Source organism: Mobula birostris, chromosome 7 (assembly GCF_030028105.1).
Source record: "Mobula birostris isolate sMobBir1 chromosome 7, sMobBir1.hap1, whole genome shotgun sequence".
In the NCBI taxonomy this organism is placed as follows: Eukaryota; Metazoa; Chordata; class Chondrichthyes; order Myliobatiformes; family Myliobatidae; genus Mobula; species Mobula birostris.
The window spans coordinates 173969659-173990645 of record NC_092376.1 but is presented as its reverse complement, the minus strand read 5'-3'; the positions used below and the strand labels follow the sequence as shown (position 1 = coordinate 173990645).

Genomic DNA, 20987 nt, shown 5'->3' with positions numbered 1-20987 from the left:
CCCATTCTGGTTCCTTCCTCCTCATCACCAGCCTCTGGTCCCCCTCCTCCTTCCCTTTCTTCCACGGTCCACTGTCCCCTCCTATTAAGATTCCTCCTTCAGCTCTTTACTTTTTCACCAATCCTCATCCAGCTTCTTCATCCCCCCCCCCACCCACATTTCCCCCTCACCTGGTCCAATCCATCACCTGCCAGCTTGTACTCTTCTGCACCCCACCCCCCCCAGCCTCCATCTTCTTATTCTGGTCTCTACCTTCTTCCTTGTCAGTCCTGATGAATGATCTCAACAAGGCAGAGTACAAAATAAATGGCAGGATACTGGGTAGTGTGGAGGAGCAGAGGGATCTGGGGTACATGCCCACAGATCCCTGAAAGTTGCCTCACTGGTGGATTGGGTAGTTAAAGCTTATGGGGTTTTAGCTTTCATAAGTCGAGGGATAGAGTTTAAGAGTCACGAGGTAATGATGCAGCTCTATAAAACTCTGGTTAGGCCACACTTGGAGTACTGTGTCCAGGTCCGGTCGCTTCACTATAGGAAGGATGTGGAAGCATTGGAAAGGGTACAGAGGAGATTTACCAGGATGCTGCTTTGTTTAAAGAGTATGCATTATGATCAGAGATTAAGGGAGCTAGGGCTTTGCTCTTTGGAGAGGAGGATGAGAGGAGACATGATACAGGTATACAAGATATTAAGAGGAATAGATAGAGTGGACAGCCAGCATCTCTTCCCCTGGGCACCACTGCTCAGTACAAGAGGACATGGCTTTAAGGTAAGGGGTGGGAAGTTCAAGGGGGATATTAGAGGAAGGTTTTTTACTCAGAGAGTGGTTGGTGCGTGGAATGCACTGCCTGAGTCAGTGGTGGAGGCAAATACACTAGTGAAATTTAAGAGACTACTAGACAGGAATATGGAGGAATTTAAGATGGGGGGGTTATATCAGACAGGGTTTAAGGGTCGGCACAACATTGTGGGCCGAAGGGCCTGTATTGTGCTGTACTGTTCTATGTAAAACATCGACTGTTTATTTCCACTTTTATGAAATCAGAAATGCAAATATGGATGCTTTTATATATTTTGCATATAATACAATAAAACCGACAAAAATTAAAGCAGAATACATTAAAATCAGACAATCTGTAAGATTGTATAGGTTTGACACCAGCATCTCAAGAGATTCACTTCAAGGGATTATCAAAAGGGATTTTTAGTGGCTTCACATAAACTATCCACTTCCCTTGTGAAAAATAGCTTCAGGTCAATCTCAGTACTGAAAACCCAGTGGCTTCAGACAGAGCACGTGAAACTTGTGTAGCAATACAACAGTGTTGGCCCTAAAGCTGTACTACTAAATGACTTAATTCTAAAACTGTCCTTAACAACAAAAATAAAAATCACAGATCATCAAAGTCCTCATCCGTCTGAAAGAGTGATGTAAGAGAATAGGGCTGCTTGGTGGTTAGCCCAGGAGCTGTTCCTGGTGATCGTCTGCCTGATGGTGGATGGGGATTTAGAGCCGGCAAGGGCAATGACATCACTGGTTTAAGGTTGCATGAATTCTCAGTAGTGCAGTGCAGAAATTCAAGGAAAGATTCTTGTGCCTGGCTGTCTTTCCCAGCTCCACATGCATTATTGCTCACTCCTGCAGAGTCACCAAATTCAGGTGAATCCACCAATCCACTAGCTTCCTCAAAAAGTTCCACTGAGGCAGCGTTGAGTGGTCTAGTCATTACCTTCTCCATAGCTGTTTCTGTCCTAGGTGAAATGTGCTGCCAAGTGTTGCTAGACAGCGCCAAACCGGCAGGAAGCACAGAATGATCCACATCATCATCTTGATCTTCCAGGATTGAACATTCCAAGGGAAAGCGTGTGGATAAAGAACCCTGCACCCACATGCGCTGTGTGGGACAGACAGTGTGCTCACTACCTGTTGTGTGGCTGTGAGGCAGAAATTTATCCCACTTCGAAGCCTCTGGCTGCTTGGTTAGGAAAGCTTCATCACTTCGGCTTTTCTCAACCTGTTGAACTGGAGAGCTATATTCCAGTTTGGACTTGTTTAAGATATCACTCCCTTCTCTATTTTCTGGGTTCCAGTTTTTGCCCCTGTTTATTTTGGAATTCAGCTGCTTTTGAAACAAAAATTAATATCTGCATTATTATTCAAGATTCAAGCTTGTTCAATGTCCTTTCCAGAATACAAGTGTAAATGAAAACAAAGTAATTGTTATTCTAGATCCAAAGCAGCACAAGAAATAACACAGTAATAATAAAAACACAATAAATATAAATATGTAAGATAGTTTATATACATAGATTGATTGTATGTCCATAAAGTGATGTTAAAGTGTCTGTACATAAGCTGACTGACAGCAAGTGATAAAGTAGTGGTAGTTGGGGGTGTGGAGGGGTGGGTGGTGGTAGATGAACTGAACACACTGATGAGGGAGAGGGAGAAGTGGAGAGTCTGTCATCGTGCCCGACGCCAGCCCCCTAGGCCTGAGTTGATGTAGTAGTAGTAGTAGTATTGATCAGCTTTACTGCTTGGGAAAATTAACTGTTTTTGAGTCTGGTGACCCTGGCGTAGATGCTATGTTGTCTCCTCCCTAATGGGCAGATCCATAGGCAATCGTAAGAAAGTTCCATTCAGTCAAATATAGCCAATTCCTTTGGGGAAGCATTCCCATCAATGCCCATTCCTGTGGCATTCTGATCCAACAAACCAGGTGCCTTGGGCACGTGAACACTGAAATGACTGGTACGAAATTGGCTCCCACAAACAGGAAGGTACCAAATTTAAGCACACTGTTAAAGAAAGGAGGAAAAAGAAAATGGGAACATGCCCTAAAAGCCAACATAATAGTCTATGCAGATTGGATGAGTTGTAGATAATGTAGAGGTGTGGTAGAGTTGTACTGGAGGACGTTGGCAGAATGCCAGGCTGAGCTGAGTAGCAGCAGATGAAGCTCAATCCAGAAAAGTGTGAAGAGGTTCACTTTGGAAAGTGAAATTTAAAGGCAGAATACAGGGTTTGCAGTGTGGAGGAACAGAGAGATCTTGGGGTCCAAAGTTGTCATACAAGTTAATACAGTAAGGAAGCCTGTAGTGTGCAGGCCTTCATCAGTCTGGGGATGGGAGTTCAAGCAATGTCAGGTAATATTACAGTTCTATAAAACCCTGGTTAGACCACAATAACTGGTGTTCAGTTCTGATCGCCTCATTATAGGAAGGATTTGGAAATGTTAAGACAGGGTGCAGAGGAGATTTACTAGGTCTGGATTAGAAAGCGTGTCTTGTGTAGATAGGTTGAGTAAGCTGGGGCTTTTCTCTTTGGGGAGGAAGAGGGTGAGAGGCAACTTGATTGAGTGGATAGCCAGAGACCTATTAGAGTAGAAATGGCTAATACAAGGGAGCATAATTTTAAGGTGATTGGAGGTACAGGCCGGATATCAGCGGTAAGTTCTTTAGACAGTGAAATGCCCTGTCTGGGGTGGTAGTAGAGGCAGTTACATCAGTGGCATTTAAGAAACTATAGCCATATAGATGATAGAAAAATCAAGGGCTATGCAGGAAGGAAGGGTTAGATTAATCATAGGGTAGGTTAAAAGGTTGGCACAACAGCGTGGGCCGAAGGGTCCGTATTGTGCTGTACTGTTCTACGTTCCAGTTGGTAACCTGTTACATTCTTATCAGGTAACGCACCATTTTCTTTCTAGCAGTCTCCTTCCAATTGCTAGGAGCGCAATGTCCACGTGTATCCAGCTTCTCAGAGTCAAGATGGGATCCTCTTTTACGTTTACTGCGAATGGAAACATTTAAAAAGTCCAATACAGATGGGCTTCATATTCTGCCTGAGTCATGAAACTGAACAACTCTTCAGTAACTCTAATTCCTCTGCCCAGGGACCCAGTGTCTCAGCCTGAATCTGTCTTTTCCTGATGTAAATAAACACTTAGCAGTAGGGTCTTCCACATTGGCCTTAGCAAATTACTTTACCTAGGGCCTCAGAAAGGCAGCATCAATCATTAAGGACCCTTCTCATGGCTAGCAACAAGCTGGTGGTACAGGAGACTGAAGACCCACACTCAACGATTCAGGAACAGCTTCTTCCCCTCCACCATCAGATTTTTGAATGGACAATGAATCTATTTTTCTTTCCTTTTTTTTGCACTACATATTTATTTTTTAAATATATCTTATTGTAATTTATAGGGTTTTTAAAAATTATATATTGCCAATTACTGCTGCCGCAACAGTGATACTTAACCAGATTCTGGTTGGGCTGTGTGACAATACCACCAGCATCTCCATCACACTAGGAAGAATGCATGATCACAGGGTAAATAATGCCCTCTGAAACACCACCACTAATTTGATGTTGCATCCTGCAACTCTGACCTTCGATTACTGATGGCATTCTTCATATCTGTCTGGAACTGCTGTCTGTCTGTGTACACAATCTTGTCGTCTCCTCCTTCCTGCTCGACTGGTTCTTCCACATGCTTCTGATCCAAATAAACACACCAGCGACTGGTTGCTTGATTCTGAACTCAACAGAAAGCAATTTGTAAGGGACACGTTTCAAAAAAATGATACTAAATGAGGTTACAAATACTTTCATTTTAAAGCAAAATTTTATACCCCCTCAGTTTAACAAAGTTTACTTTAAAAAATAAGATCTTTCAGGATATTGGAGAAGGTCCAGAGGAGGTTCACGAGAATGAGCCTGGGAATGAAAGGGTTAATACAGTGTTTCCCAACCTTTTTAAGCCCAATGCCTCCCTAAAGCACTTTCATTCTTGCCAATGTCCCCTAAAGAACCTTCATACTTGCCAATGCCCCTCTTAGGCACAATATACTTTCCAGCACACCCATAGTGTAAAAACATGTCTATCATATGCTAACATGAGAAAAATGATTCTGCTTTAAATTTTTATTTGTCTTTAAACCTAGCTTACACAGTACCTGTGCGACATACAGCAGTTTCGATATCCATGTGATCCTTGAGCTTGACGGTTTTTAGCAAGAGTTGAAATATCTGGTTTAAGTTGTGACAGCAAAAGCCTTAAGCCCCCATGAGTAACAATGTCCACACAAATTCTGATTTTTGTGCATATGTGGTTCACTGCACTGAAGTTTCTTTCAACAAGGTAGGAGGATGGAAATACAATGAAGAGCAGTTTGAGCAAAGACCAGGAAACTTCGTATGACAGTGTACACACATACCACAAAAGCCGACATTTTTGAAAAGTATTTTTGCTTCTTCATAATTCTGAAATTTTGATAATTTCTTCTTGCAAGCTCTCTTCCTGTTCTTCCACCTAGCAAGGAAATGGGTTAATTACCCAAAATGGAATTTCCACATCGTTCAAATTCTTGAATCGATTCTGAAAATCTTTCTCCAGTGATTACAGGTGTAAGTCATACTCTTGCAAATCACTGTCTGTGAAAGAGAATGCCATACTTTCCACGCAGAGAATCTGTGAGAGTATTCTTCTCCCAATGTTTTGCTTATATATTTCTAACCAAAAAAGGGGTTTTTTGTACCTCTGTGCATAATGGATACTCTGACTTCACTCATTTTGTCAATACAACAAGCTACAGAGTTATTACTCAGAGGAATTGATTTTAAAATACTGGTATCCAATTTGAGAATAGTGGTGAGCATTTCTGATAACAGCAGGCATTATTAATCTTTAACCAATTGCATGAGGTTTTCCACACTTCGTTATCATTTTGGAAATGTTATAAGAAGCAATGAGATCATTATCATATCACTTTTAGCTTTCTTGGCAAATTACTCCAGTGTGCAAATGATTCTTTCATCTTCTGGAACTGAGTAGCCTTTTCAGGGTGTTCCTGCAATCTTGATGCTTTCTTGGCTTCATTAGCCAGTACAGTATTACAAATAAGACACATGGGACATCGCTGATCTGACAAAAATGGAATAAAACCCATACTCCAGGTATGTAACACTGCATTGATGAACTTTCTGTAATTTCTATTTCTTAGCAGGATTAGAATTCAAGGCTTCAACACCTTCACTCAAAGATTGCATCATACGTATTTATCCATCATTAACAAAGCTAAATTAAAATGAAAAATTAACACAAACTGGGAATGCCCATCAGATGTTACAACAGCAGCAAGTTGACACAGATGGAACAATGGTAGCAGCATGCAAAGGAACAGCGAAGCATAGATGAAGACCTTAAATCATGGCAGCAGAATTAGGCATTAGGCCATTGAGTCTGCTCCGCCTTTTAATCATGACTGATCCTTTTCTCTCCTCCTCAGCCCCACTCCTGGCCTTCTCCTGTAACCTTTGATGCCGTGTCAATCTCCACCTTAAATACAAGCAATGACCTGGCCTCCACAGCTGCCTGTGTTAACAAATTCCACAAATTCACCGCCTTCCAGCTAAAGAAATTTCTCTGCATCTCTGTTTTAAATGGACACCCCTCCATCCTGAGGTTGTGCCCTCCTGTCTTGGGCTTCCCCACCATGGGAAATATCCTTTCCACATCTACTCTGTCCAATTCTTTCAACAATCGAAAGGTTTCAGTGAGATCCCCCCATCCTTCTAAATTCCAGCGAGTACAGGCCTAGAGCTATCAAACGTTCCTCATATGATAACGCTTTCATTCCCAAGATTATCCTTGTGAACCTCCTCTGAACCCTCTCCAATGTCAGCACATCTTTTCTTAGAAAAGGAGGCCAAAACTGTTCACAATACTCAAGGTGAGGCCGCACCAAAGCCTTATAAGGCCTCAGCACCACATCCCTGCTCTTAATATTCTAGACTTCTTGAAATATAGTGCCAACATTGCATTTGCCTTCCTCATCAGTGACTCTACATGTAAGTTAACCTTTAGAGTGTTCTGCACAAGGATTCCCAAATCCCTTTACATCTCAGGTTTTTGGATTTTCTCCGTTTAGAAAATAGTCCACACAATTTCTTCCATCAAAGTGCATGACCATGCATTTTCCAACACTATTTCATTTGCCACTTCCTCACCCACTCTCTTAATCTAAGTCCTTCTGCAGCCTTCCTGTTTCCTCAACACCACCTGCCCCTTCACCAATCTTTGCAATATCTGCAAACTTGGCAATAAAATTATCTATTTCATCATCTAAATTATTGGTATACAGCATAAAAAGAAGTGGTACCAACACCAACCCTGCGGAACACCACTAGTCACTGGCAGCCAACCAGACAAGGACCCTTTTGTTCCTACTCATTGCCTCCTACCGATCAGCCAATGCTCTAATCATGCTAGTAACATTCCTGTAATACCATGGGTTCTCAACTTGGTAAGCAGCCTCATGTATGGCACCTTATCAAAGGCCTTCTGAAAATCCAAATATACAACATCCACTGTATCCCCTTTATCTATCCTACTTGTAACCTCCTCAAAGAATTACAACAGGTTCGCTTAAGGAAACCATACTGACTTAGTTCTACCTTGGCCTGAGTCACCAAGTACTCCATAACCTCATCCCTAACAATTGAATCCAACATCTTCCTAACCACTGAGGTCAGGCTAACCAGTCTATAACTTTCTTTCTGCTGCCTCCCTCCTTCCTTAAAGAGTGGAGTGACATTTGCAATGTTCCAGTCCTCTGGCACCATGCCAGAGTCCAATGATTCTTGAAAGATCATTACCAAAGCCTCCACAATCTTTACTGCAACCTCTTTCAGAACCCTAGGGGCAGTTCATCTGGTCCAGGTGACTATGCACCTTTAGGTCTTTCAGCTTTTTGAGCACCTTCTCCCTTTTAGTAGTAACTGCACTCACTTCTTTTCCCTCACACCCTTCAACACCTGGCATACTGCTAGCGTCTTCCACAGTGAAGACTGATGCAAAACACACATTTAGTTCATCTGCCACCTCCTTCTCCCTCTTTATTATTTCTCCAGCCTCATTTTCTAGTGGTCCTATATCCTCTCATCTCTTACTTTTTATATACTTGTAAGAGCTTTTTCTATCCACCTTGATATTGTTTGCTAGCTTGCTTTCATATTTCATCTTTTCCTTCCTAATGATTCTTTTCATTGCTTTCTGTAGGTTTTTAAAAGCTTCCCAATCCTCTATCTTCCTGCTAATTTTTGCTTAGCATACCTTTTCTTTTGCTTTTACATTAACTTTGACTTCCCTTGTAGCCACAGTTGTACTATTTTGCCATTTGAGTTTTCTGTTTCTGGAATACATATATCCTGCACCTTCCTAATTTTTCTCAGAAAATCACACCGTTACTGCTCTGCTGTCATCCCTGCCAACATCTCCTTTCAATTAACCTTGGCCAACTCCTCTCTCATGCCACCGTAATTTCCTTTACTCCATTGAAATACTGCTATGTCTGACTTTACTTTCTCCCTATCAGATTTCAAGTTGAATTCAATCATATTGTGATCATTGGCTCCCAAGGGATCCTTTACCTTAAGCTCCCGAATTACCTCCAGTTCATTACTTAACACCCAATCCAGTATATCTGGTCCCCTAGTAGGCTCAATGACAAGCAGCTCTAAAAAGCCAGTCATGGGTATTCAACAAACTCACTCTCTTGAGATCCATTACCAACCTGATTTTCCCAATCGACCTGCATATTAAAATTTCCCATATCATAACACTGACCTTTTGACACACCTTTTCTAATTCCCATTGCAATCTGTGGTCCACATCCCAGCTACTGTTGGGAGGCCTGTACATAACTGCCATCAGGGTCCTTTCAGCCTTGCAGTTTCTTAACTCAAACCAGAAGGATTCAACACCTTCCGATCCTATGTCACATCGTTCTACTGATTTGATGCCATTCTTTACTAGCAGAGCCACACCACCCCCTCTGTCTACCTTCCTAGCCCTCTGATATAATGTGTAACCTTGGACATTCAGCTCCCAACTCCAACCATCCTTCAACCATGATTCAGTGATGGCCACAACATCTTACTTGACAATCTGTAATACTGTAGTGCAACAAGATCATCCACCTTATTTCTTATACTCCATGCATTGAGATATCACACTTTGAGTACTGTATTTGCTACCATTTTTGATCCTGCATCTCTAATGCACTGATACTCACCCTGCTGGCTGCAATTTTGTCCTGCCTGCTCTTCCTGACAGTCTGACTGCACACTATCTTTGTTATTTTTTAACCATCCATCCTGATTCCCTTCACTCTGGTTCCCACCCCCTGCCAAATTAGTTTAAACACTCCCCAACAGCTCAAACAAACCCGACTGTGAGAATATTGGTCCCCCTCGGGTTCAGGTGCAACCCGTCCCTTTTATACAGGTCATATCTCCCCCAATAATCCAAGAACTTGAAGAGCTGCACCCTGCACCAGCTTTTGAGCCACGCATTTATCTGCCAAATCATCCTGTTTCTATGCTCATCGCACGTGGCACAGGTAGCAATCCAAACTTACTACCCTGGAGGTCCTGCTTCTGACCGTTAGTCAGGTCTCAAGTTAGGGTCCCCCCCAGAATCTTGAACTCCCCGCGATGACTTCTATTTCCCCTAACTCCCTCTTAGGACAAGTAATCACCCTCACTGGGTATCAGTGGATTAACGTATGAGGAGCATTTGGTGGCTCTGGGCCTGTACTCACTGGTGTTTTAGAAGAATGAGGGGGGATTTCATTGAAACCTACTGAATATTGAAAGGCCTAGATCGAGTGGATGTGGAGAAGATGTTTCCCATACTGGGTGAATCTAGGACTAGAGACCACAGCCTCAGAATAGAAAGACATCCCTTTAGAATGGAGATGAGCAGGACGAGAAAATCTGCAGATGCTATAAATCCAAACACACAAGAAATGCTGGAGGAACTCAGTAGGCCAGGCAGCATCTATGAAAAAGAGTTAACAGTCAACATTTCTGGCCAAGATGTTTTTTTTCCCAGTCCTGATGAAAGGTCTCAGCCCGAAATGTCAACTATTTACTCTTTTCCAATGATGCTGTTTGACCTACTTGAGAGATGTGGAGGAATTTCTTTAGCCAGGTGGTGATGAATCTGTGCAATTCATTGCCACAGATGGCTGCGAAGGCCAAGTCATTGGGTATATTTAAAGCGGAGGCTGATAGGTACTTGATTAGTCAAGGTGTCAAAGGTTACAGGGAGAATGAGTTTGAAAGAGATAATAAATCAGCCATGATGGAAAGGTGGAGCAGACTTGACGGGCTGAATGGCCTATGGGTAGATGGGTTGTTGATTAACAACACCAGTCTCTCTGCATTCAGAATTCCAACAACAGCCAGGATGAAGGGACAGTAACCTCGTCACTACTGAAGAGACCATTGTTTGGCTCCGGTGAGTCCAATGCGTCCAAGCACGTCACCATTTTACCAAAGTCATTTTCTATTGCACCAACATTCACAGAACATACAACAGTACAGCACAGGCACAGGCTATTCAGCCCACAATTTTGTGCTGAACCAACTGAAAGCAAATCAAGAACACACAAACACTAATCCCTCCTACCTGCACCATGTTCACATCTTTCCATTTCCTTTACATCCATGTGCCTATCCAAACATCATTTAAAAGCCCCCCATCCCCCTTTGAACCAGTTCTGAATCCAAATGGTCAATTTGCTAGGGACCCCATGCATCTTAATCATCTGGATTCGCCTCCCATAAGGGACTTTGCCAAATGCCTTACTAAAATCCATGTGGACAACATCCACTGCCCTACCCTCATCAATCTTTCTCGTCACCTTGACAAAAACTCAATCAAGTTGGTAAGGCATGACCTGCCACACACAAAGCCATGCTGGTTCTTGCTAATTAGTCCATGGGTTTCCAAATGCTCATATATTCTATCAATTTCAGCAATTTCCCTATAACTGACATGAGACTCACCAGTCTCTAGTTCCCAGGATTTCCCCTTCTTCTCTTCTTAAGATAGTTCACATTGCTAACCTTCACAAAATGCTGGTCCTGCTGAAGGGTCTCGGCCCAAAACATTAACTGTACTCTTTTCCATAAATGCTGCCTGGCTTGCTGAGTTCCTCCAGCATTTTGTGTGTGTTGCTTGGATTGCCAGCATTTGTTTTTGTTAACATCATTCTTTTTGAAATATATAGAAACATTTTATTTTTATAATTCAGATTATATTCTAATTTTTTTCCTTATTAATCTCTCAGTCAAGTGGTGCTGTTAATAAGTTCAGTCCAATTTTCTGGCCTACCACCTATCCTTGTGCAACGTTATGCTTTAAACTCAATACTATCTTTAACTTCTCTAAATAACCAGAGGTGCTCGGTCTTTCTCTTAGAACTTTACTCTCTCATTGGAATTCTAATATTCTGTTTATTCAAAAGCCTAGCATCTGTGACATTTTCCTTTTGCATCATGTATGGATAACAATCTACCCACCATCAGACAGAAGGTACAGGAGGCTACAGTCAGGAACAGTTATTACCCCTCAACTGTCAGGCTCCTGAAGTAGTGTGGGTATCTTCACTCGCCCCATCACTGAACTGATTCTACAACCTGCGGAATAACTTTCAAAGACTTTACAACTCACATTCGCAGTCTCTTTCTATACTTTTGTTTTTTTGTTTATCTATCTATCTACACACAGACTGGTTGCCTTCTTTTACACATTGGTTGTTTGTCAGTCTTTGTGTGTAGCTTTTCATCGATTCTATTGTATTTCTTTGTTCTACTGTGAATGCTTGAAAGGAAATGAATCTCGGGTAGTATATGGTGGCACATATGTACTTTGATAATAAATTTACTTTGAACTTTGAATAATTTTGATTTTTCTCACCGGTTCATTCTCCACACAATATTTCTGGGGTCGGCAGTCATCACTGGAATATCTTGGCTCCTCAGTCGACCTTATTGAAAGAAAAGAAATCACATGCATTAAAATGAAAAAATACAGACAAAGTGTATGAGCAAGTCTAGTCTAAACATCAAAGTTCACATTACAGGCTCTCCAGCCCACAATGTTGTGCCAACCAGTTAGCCTACTCTAGAAACTGCCTAGAATTTCCCTACCACATGGCCCTCTATTTTGCTAAGCTCCATGTACCTATCCAAGAGTCTCTTAAAAGACCCTATTGTATCCACTTCCACCATTGTTGGCAGTGCATTCCACACACCCACCATTAATTACAATCAATATGTGTGATGAACATAGGAAAAAAATGAATATTCCCTATCTAAACACCAAACATCAACTATACCACACTTCAATAAAAAGGATTGAATAAACAAAGCTGATTTAATAAACAAAACAAAGCTGATTTATTAAGAGACGCTGGTTTAGAAGATGATCGGTCTAAGATTGGGTCTAGCCAACAGTTAAAATCTCCTCCCATCACCAAAGAAAAAAGATTGAAATCTGGTTTAAAAAAAAAGGAAAAAAAAAGTTCAAAGAATCCTGGCTCATCTACATTTGGGGCATACACATTGGCAAATACTATTAACTTATTATCTAGTTTTCCTGAGACTATAACAAAATGTCCATTAGTATCTGATGAAGGGTCTCGGCCTGAAATGTCGACTGCACCTCTTCCTACAGATGCTGCCTGGCCTGCTGCGTTCACCAGCAACTTTGATGTGTGTTGCATTAGTATCAGACACTACTTTATGTTGGACAAAGGAAAGTGTATCATCTGTAAGAATCGAAACTCCTCTAGATTTGGCCTGAAAAGAAGAGTGAAAACAAAGTCCATTGCAACGGCTAAAAAACCATAGATTATCACATTTGCGCATGTGAGTTTCTTGTAAAAAAAAGGGACCTTAAATTTCTTAATACTGTACAAGCAAAAATCTTATTACGTTTAACAGGGTGATTTTACCCTTTCACGTTAAAACTGAGTAAATTAATGTTTGGCAACACACATAAAAATTGCTGGTGAACACAGCAGGCCAGGCAGCATCTATAGGACTGTACTTCTTCCTATAGATGCTTCCTGGCCTGCTGCGTTGACTGTACCTCTTCCTATAGGTGCTGCCTGGCCTGCTGCGTTCACCAGCAATTTATAATGTGTGTTGCTTGAAATTCCAGCATCTGCGGATTTCCTCATGTTTGCGTTTTTAAATTAATGTTCGGTCCATTTTTAATATTATTTAAAGGAAGGGTTAAAATGTAAGTTAAAAACCAAGCCATAAGCCTTGAGAAATGGTAACCAAGCAACAAGTTGGCTAAAAATTCGAAAACAGCTTCTAGGGAAAAAAACCATAACCCTGCCCACCTCCCAAAGAAAGAAAACCGACCAACAGAAAGTCGGCATCTACAAACTACTGACAATCCCCCAAAAAACCTGGTCATCGCTCCAATTAGTTCAATGATATTTATTCCAACCTAGACTAAACAAAACCCAAACAAGAGATTCAGCTCTCGTATATCAAAAATACAGTATTAAAAAATACGAAAGGAAATTAGTTACAAAGGTTTACCAAAAGTAAAAGATACAATTATTCATACAGATAGACATTGAACATTAATCTTATATCTTCACAGAAAAAAAAGACTAAGCAATTAACTTTCAAATTTTAAAAAATCTTTGTGCTTCAACATTCAAACGAAGCCATTCAAAGGATTCATCTTTAATTAGATTCTCAAACTGTAGCCAAGGGATGGGTTAAAACCCTTGTTAAAAGAATTCCAACAGAGCTTGTTTAAACTTAACACACTCCTGCATAACCTCAAGTGAATAACCTTCAAGAATCTTAATATTCCATCCTATAACCAGACATGCCCCTTCGACAGGATTTGCGAATTAAAAGTTTCTCATTTAATCTTAAATCTTCATGTAAAGAGAAATTAAACAGTTAGCCTTGAGATTTAACCTTCGGATTTTAAAAACTTTTGGGCTTCAATAGTCGAGCGGAGCCATTCTAAGGAACCGTTTTTAAGTGTAATTCTGAATTCGGCTGGGTAGCGAAGGGAAGGCTTGAAACCCATATTAAAAAACTCGGACACAACTTCTTTGAATTTAACACGTTCCTGCATAACCTCAGGCGAATAATCTTCTACAATTCTAATCTTGCGACCATTATACTCACTCATGCCTCTTTGATGAGATTCGCGAATTAAGAGTTCCTTTGTTTTAAATTCATGAAAGCAGATTATCACTGATCTTGGTTTCTGAGCATTAGGAGACCTAAACGGTAGAGATCTGTGAACTCATTCAATCATAGGCACAGACATCAAAATATCCAGAAATAATTCTTGCAAAAAACTCCATAGGATGGTTACCTTCGATTAATTCTTCGAGACCCAGAACCCGTAAGTTGTTCCTTCTACTTCTATTTTCTAGGTCGATGATCTTCTGTCTTAACTTTTCGTTGGACTTAGACTGCTTTTCACCAATCTTCTGGAATTCATCCACTTCCGTTTCCAGAGCCAACAAAATTTCCTCATTATTCTTGATATGTTTATCATGTTCATTAAGAGTTTGTTGAATAGAGTCCAATTTACCATCTACCTGTTTAAATTCAGTGCTGAATTGTTGAAACTTCTCAGAGGCTTCTCGTGTATGACTTTGTAGCAATTCCATAATAGAATCCAAAGAGGCAGGAAAATCATCCTTTTTAGTACCTCTGGCACTCCTTCCAGCCATAATGAAAGAATATCACACTTAAAAAAAAGTTTCAAGACAGGCTGGAAATAGTAAGATAATTAAAATTGGAGCAACGGCAGATTGCTGTTACTCCATCAGCCACCACCAGGAAATCTCGTGCAGCAGCTTTGAGTGTCCTATGGACATGGTCACCAAGATCTCACTGATCCACCACACTGCCAGGAGTCTTACCATTAATATTATATTAATATGTCTTCAAATTTGATCTACTAAAATGAAGCACTCCATACTTATTTGGGTTGAACTGCTACTTCTAAGCCCAGTTCTGCATCCTATCAATGTCGCGCCGTAACCCCTGACAACCCTCCAGACTATCCACGACACCCCCAACTTTTCTGTCATCAGCAAACTTAATAACCCACCCTTCTACTTCCTTCTCCAGGCCATTTATAAAAATCACAAAGGGGAGGGGGGTCCCAGAACACCACTGGTCACCGACCTCCACGCAGAATGCGAACCATCTACAACCACCTTTTACCTTCTGTGGGCAAGCCAATTCTGGATCCACAAAGCAAGGTCTCCTTGGACCCCAAGCCTCCTTACTTTCTGAATGAGCCTCGTATGGAGAACCTTATCAGATGTCTTACTGAAACCGATATACACTACCATCACTTCTCTACCTTCATCAATGTGTTTTGTTACATTCTCAAAGAATTCAATCAAGTTCATAACGCATGACCTACCCTTGACAAGCCATGCTGACTATCCTTAATCAGATTATGTCTCTCCAAATGCTCATAAATCTTGCCTCTCAGGGTCTTCTCCAACAACTTGCCCACCACTGAAGTAAGACTCTTTGGTCTATAATTTCCTGGGTTATCTCTACTCCTTTTCTTGAACAAGAGAACAACATTTGCAACCTTCCAATCCTCAACTACTTCTCCCATCCCTACTGATGATGCAAAGCCCATCACCCGAGGCTCAGCAACCTCCTCCCTCGCTTCCCAGAGTAGCCTAGGGTATATTTTGTCCGATCCTGGCGACTTATCTAATTTAATATCTTCAAAAGCTCCAGCACATCCTCTTTCTTAATGTCTATAAACTCAAGCATTTCAGTCTGCTGTAAGTCATCCCCACAATTGCCAAGGTCCTTCCACTAGTGAATACGGAAGCAAGGTATTCATTAAGTGTCTGTCTCTGTCTCTCTCTATATATCTGTATCTATATACACATGTACCTAAGATTTTTGCACAGTGCTGTGTACGTTGATAACAAATTTACTTTGAACTTTGCACCTCTACAGATAACATTATTATCCCCACACAAAAAGATGATAGGTTACCAAGTAGTGGCTTCCATCGCCTGCATCTTCATCCCTCTCAGCATGTTTAGCTTCTGTACGTGCTGTCGGCAATCAGACCCTGAGCCCTGGCCGTATACCTGACAAGATTGTTACATATTAAGCACGAGGAAAAAGAATTAGAGAAACAAAACCTGCACTTTTTAGGGCAGGCTCCCATTAGTTTCAGATGTTTAAATCCAAAATTCTTTCAGATGTCAGGAAAGAGGCACAAAACTTGTTGATTCATGATCATTTTATTAAGCATTGATAGAACAAGGCATAGTAAAAGAAGTAGAAGGCTTAAAGACATAGAGACTAAGATACCAAGTTCAATTCAAATTTGTAGATAAGAATCAATCAATGAGATAGTTCTTATTCAATCAATACAGCACCAAGAGAAGTTTCCAGAATCATATCAATATAACCACTAGGGAAACATTGAACTAGCATATACTGGACATATTGTGCCCACTAGAAATCATACTAAGCAGTTATTTGTATATATGTCATTACATAACATACAAGCAAACTGATAAGGGATAGTCAGCATGGCTTTGTGTGTAATAAGTTATGTCTAACCAATCTTATAAAGTTTTTCAAGGAAGTTACCAAGAAAGTCAATGAAGGCAAGGCAGTGGATGTTGTCTACGTGGACTTTAGCAAGGCATTTGACAAAGTCCCGCATAGAAGGTTGGTCAAGAAGGTTCAGTCGTTAAGCAGTCAAGATGAGGCAGCAAATTGGGTTAGACATTGGCTTTGTGGGAGAAGTCAGACAGTGGCTGCACTCTCTGAGTGGAGACCCGTGACTAGTGGAGGCTACTTGGCCCAGAGTATGCAGTGCCATTTCATCATGGCTGATCCAATTTTCCTCTTAGCCCCAATCTCCTGCCTTCTCCCCATATCTTTTCATGGCCCTGACAAATCAAGAATCTATCAACCTCTGTCTTAAATATACATAAAGAATGGGCCTCCATAGCTGCTGGTGGCAAAGACTTCTACAGATTTACCACTCTCTGGCAAAAGAAACTTTTCCTCATTTCCATTCTAAAAGGACGCCCCTCTATTCTGAGGCTGTATCCCCTGGTCTTAAACTCTCCCACCATAAGAAACATCCTCTCCACATCCACTCAATCTTGGAACCACTTTCCTGAAACTCCTTTGAACCCTCTCCAGCTTCAGCAAATCCTTTCTAAGATAAAGGGCCCGAAACTGCTCATAATACTCCAAGTGAGGCCTCACCAGTGCTTTATAAAGTCTCAACATTATATTCTTACTTTTATATTCTAGTCCTCATGAAATGAATGCTAACATTACATTTACCTTTCTCACCACAGATTCAACCTGCAAATTGACCTTTAGGGAATCCTGCACAAGGATTCCCAAGCCCCTTTGCACCTCAGATTTTTGTATTTTTTCCTCTCCATCTAGGACATAGTCAACCTTTTCATTCTTCTACCAAAGTGCACGACTGTACACTTCCTAACACTGTTCCATCTGCCATTTCTTTGCATATTATCCTAATCTAAGTCCTTCTATAGCTTCTTCAAAACTACCTGCCCCCCCATCTACCTTCATATCACCTGTAAACTTTGCAATAAAATCATTAATTCCATCACCCAAATCATTGATGTGCAACGTAAAAAGAATCAGTCCCAACACAGAGCCCTGTGGAACACTACTAGTCACCGGCAGCCAACCAGAAAAGACTTTTATTTGCACTCTTTGCCTCCTGCCAATCAGTCACTGCTCAATCTGCGAGAATCTTTCCTCTAACACCATGGATTCGTAGCTTGTTAAGCAACCTCAAGTGTGGCACCTTGTCAAAGGCCTTCTGAAAAAAATCCAAGTACGCAACATCAACTGATTCTCCTGTGTCCATCCTGCTTGTTATTTCTTCACCAACAGATTTGTCAGGTAAGATTTTCCCTTTAGGAAAACATACTGACTGCGACCTATTTTATCATGTGTTTCTGTATTGTGAGACCTCATCTTAATAATCGACTCCAACATCTTCCCAACCACTGAGGTCAGACTAACTGGCCTGTAGTTTCCTTTCTTCTGCCTCTCTCCCTTCTTGAAGAGTGGAGTGATATTTGCAAATTTTCAGTCTTCCAGAACCATTCAATGATTCTTGAAAGATCATTACTATTGCCTCCAGGATCTCTTCATCGACCTCCTTCAGAACCCAAGGGTGTACACCATCTAGTCCAGGTGACCTATCTACCATTTCCTAAGAACCTCCTATCTAGTAATGGTAACTTCACATGACCCCTCACACCTAGAGCTTCCATCAAAACTGCTAGTGCCTTCCACAGTGAAGACTGACACAAAATACTTCAGTTCTTCTGCCATTTTGTTGTCCCTCATTCCTACCTCTCCAGCATCGTTTTCCAGTAGTCCAATATCCACTCGTCTCTCTTTTACACTTTATGGTATCTGAAGAAACTTTTGTTTATCTTCTTTAATATTATTAGCTAGCTACTTTTGTAGTCCATCTTCGGGTACAAATGCAGACAGAACAGAGTTAAATTGTGCCACAAGCAAAATTCAAAAGGATAAAGAATGCAGGACTGAAGGTGCTGTATTTAAATGCACGTAGCATCCGGAATAAGGTGGACAAACTCGTGGCACAATTACATATTGGTCGGTATGACGTTGTGGGCATCACTGAGTCGTGGCTGAAAGAAGGCCATAGTTGGGAGCTCAACATCAAAGGATATACTTTGTATCAAAAGGACAGGCAGGAAGGCATAGGCGGTGGTGTGGCTTTGTTGGTAAGAGATGGAATTACATCTTTAGAAAGAGCTGACATAGGGTCAGAGAATGTCAAATTTTTGTGGATGAAGTTAAGAAAAACCATTATGGGAATCATATATAGGCCTCAAAATAGTAGCCAAGATGTGGGGTTAAGATTGAAAAGGGAGCTGGAAAAGGCAAGTAATAAGGGTAGTCACACAACTGTAATGGGAGACTTCAATATGAAAGGGGTTTGGGAAAATCTGGCCGGCATCGGATTGCAAGTGAGGGAATTTGTTGAATGACTACGAGGTGACTTTTTAAAGCAGCTTGTGCTTGAGCCTACCGGGGGAAAGGCGATCTTAGATTGGGTGTTGTGTAAACACCAGATCTTATCAGGGTGCTTAAAATAAAGGAACTCTTAGGAGGCAGTGATCATAATATGATTGAATTCATACTGCAATTTGAGAGGGAGAAGCACAACTCACATGTATCAGTATCACAATGGAATAAAGGTCATGTACTCTGTTCAGTGGAATAAAGGGAATTATAGAGGCATGAGAGAGGAGCTTGCCCAGGTGGATTGGAGGGGGATACTGGTGGGGATGATAGCAGAATAGAGATGGCTGAAGTTTCTGGGAATAGTTCACAAGACGCAGGATAGATATGTCCCACAGAAGAAGTTGTTCTCAAATGGCTGGGGTTGGCAACCATGGCTGACAAAGGAAGTTAAGGACTACATAAATACCAAGGAGAGGGCATATAAGGTAGCAAAAGTGAGTAGGAAGTTGAATGATTGGGAAGCTTTTAACATCCAACAAAAGGCAACTAAAAAAGCAATAAGAAGGGAAAAGATGAAATATGAGGGCAGACTAGCCAATAATATGAGGGCAAGTTGATGAAGAAGATCCTGAGAGGCAGGATTTATGAACATTTGGAGAAGTATAATATGATTAGGAATAGTCAGCATGGCTTTGTCAAAGGCAGGTCGTACCTTATAAGCCTGATTGGATTTTTTGAGGATGTGACTAAACACATTGATGAAGGTAGAGCAGTAGATGTAGTATACATGGATTTCAGCAAGGCATTTGATAAGGTACCCCATGCAAGGCTTATTGAGAAAATAAGGAGACATGAGATCAAAGGGGACATTGCTTTGTGGATCCAGAATTGGCTTGCCCACAAAAGGCAAAGAATGGTTGTAGATGGGTCTTATTCTGCATGGAGGTCGGTCACCAGTGGTGTGCCTCAGGGATCTGTTCTGGGACCTCTACTCTTCGTGATTTTTATAAATGACCTGGATGAAGAAGTGGAGGGATGAGTTAGTAAATTTGCCGATGACACAAAGGTTGGGGGTGTTGTGGATGGTGTGGAGGGCTGTCAGAGGTTACAGCGAGACACTGATAGGATGCAAAACTGGGCTGAGAAGTGGCAGATGAAGTTCAACCCAGATAAGTGTGAGGTGGTTCATTCTGGTAGGAATATAGTATTAATGGTAAGACTCTTGGCAGTGTGGAGGATCAGAGGGATCTTGGGGTCCAAGTCCATAGGATACTCAAAGCTGCTACGCAGGTTGAATCTGTAGTTAAGAAAGCATACGGTGCATTGGCCTTCATCAATCGTAGGATTGAGTTTAGGAGCCGAAAAGTAATGTTGCAGCTATATAGGACCCTGGTCAGACCCCACTTGGAGTACTGTGCTCAGCTCTGGTCATCTCACTACAGAAAGGACCTGGAAACCATAGAAAGGGTGCAGAGGAGACTTACAAGGATGTTGCCTGGATTGGGGAGCATGCCTTATGAGAATAGTTTGAGTGAACTCAGCCTTCTTTCCTTGGAGTGACAGAGGATGAGAGGTGACCTGATAGAGGTGTACAAGATAATGAGAGGCATTGATCGTGTGGATAGTCAAGAGTCTTTTTCCCAGGGCTGGAATGGCTAGCACAAAAGGGCACAGGTTTAAGGTGCTCGGAAGTAGGTACAGAGGAGATGTCAGGGGTAAGTTTTTTTTTAAAAAACGCAGAGGGTGGTGAGTTCGTGGAATGGGCTGCCGGCAACGGTGGTGGAGGCGGATACAATAGTGTCTTTTAAGAGACTCCTGGGCAGGTACATGAAGCTCAGAAAAATAGAGGGCTATGGGTAATCCTAGATAATTTCTAAGATAAGGACATGTTCGGCACAGCTTTGTGGGCCGAATGGCCTGTATCGTGCTGTATGTTTTCTATGTTTCTAATAATATAAAGCAGGATACCAAATGTTTTTTCAGTTATATAAAGAGTAAAAGAGAGGTGAGAGTTGATATTAGACCATTGGAAAATAACATTGGTGAGGTAGTATTGGGGGACAAAGAAATGGCAGAAATTCACTGTGGA

The 20987-nt window shown here is 41.4% G+C and overlaps 1 protein-coding gene across 1 annotated transcript in view; it reads right to left on the bottom strand.

The window, feature by feature from the left end:
- Positions 1-238: 238 nt before the first annotated feature.
- Positions 239-20987, bottom strand: part of mrnip (MRN complex interacting protein) — a 33085-nt gene continuing 12336 nt past the window's right edge. Inside the window, exons 3-7 of the mRNA XM_072264111.1 lie at positions 15881-15978; positions 11772-11841; positions 4393-4538; positions 3697-3793; positions 239-2123 (exon numbers count right to left, since the gene is read on the bottom strand). Coding sequence (XP_072120212.1) covers positions 1392-2123; positions 3697-3793; positions 4393-4538; positions 11772-11841; positions 15881-15978 — 1143 coding nt within the window. The 3' untranslated portion in view covers positions 239-1391. The remainder of the gene's footprint in view (positions 2124-3696; positions 3794-4392; positions 4539-11771; positions 11842-15880; positions 15979-20987) is intronic.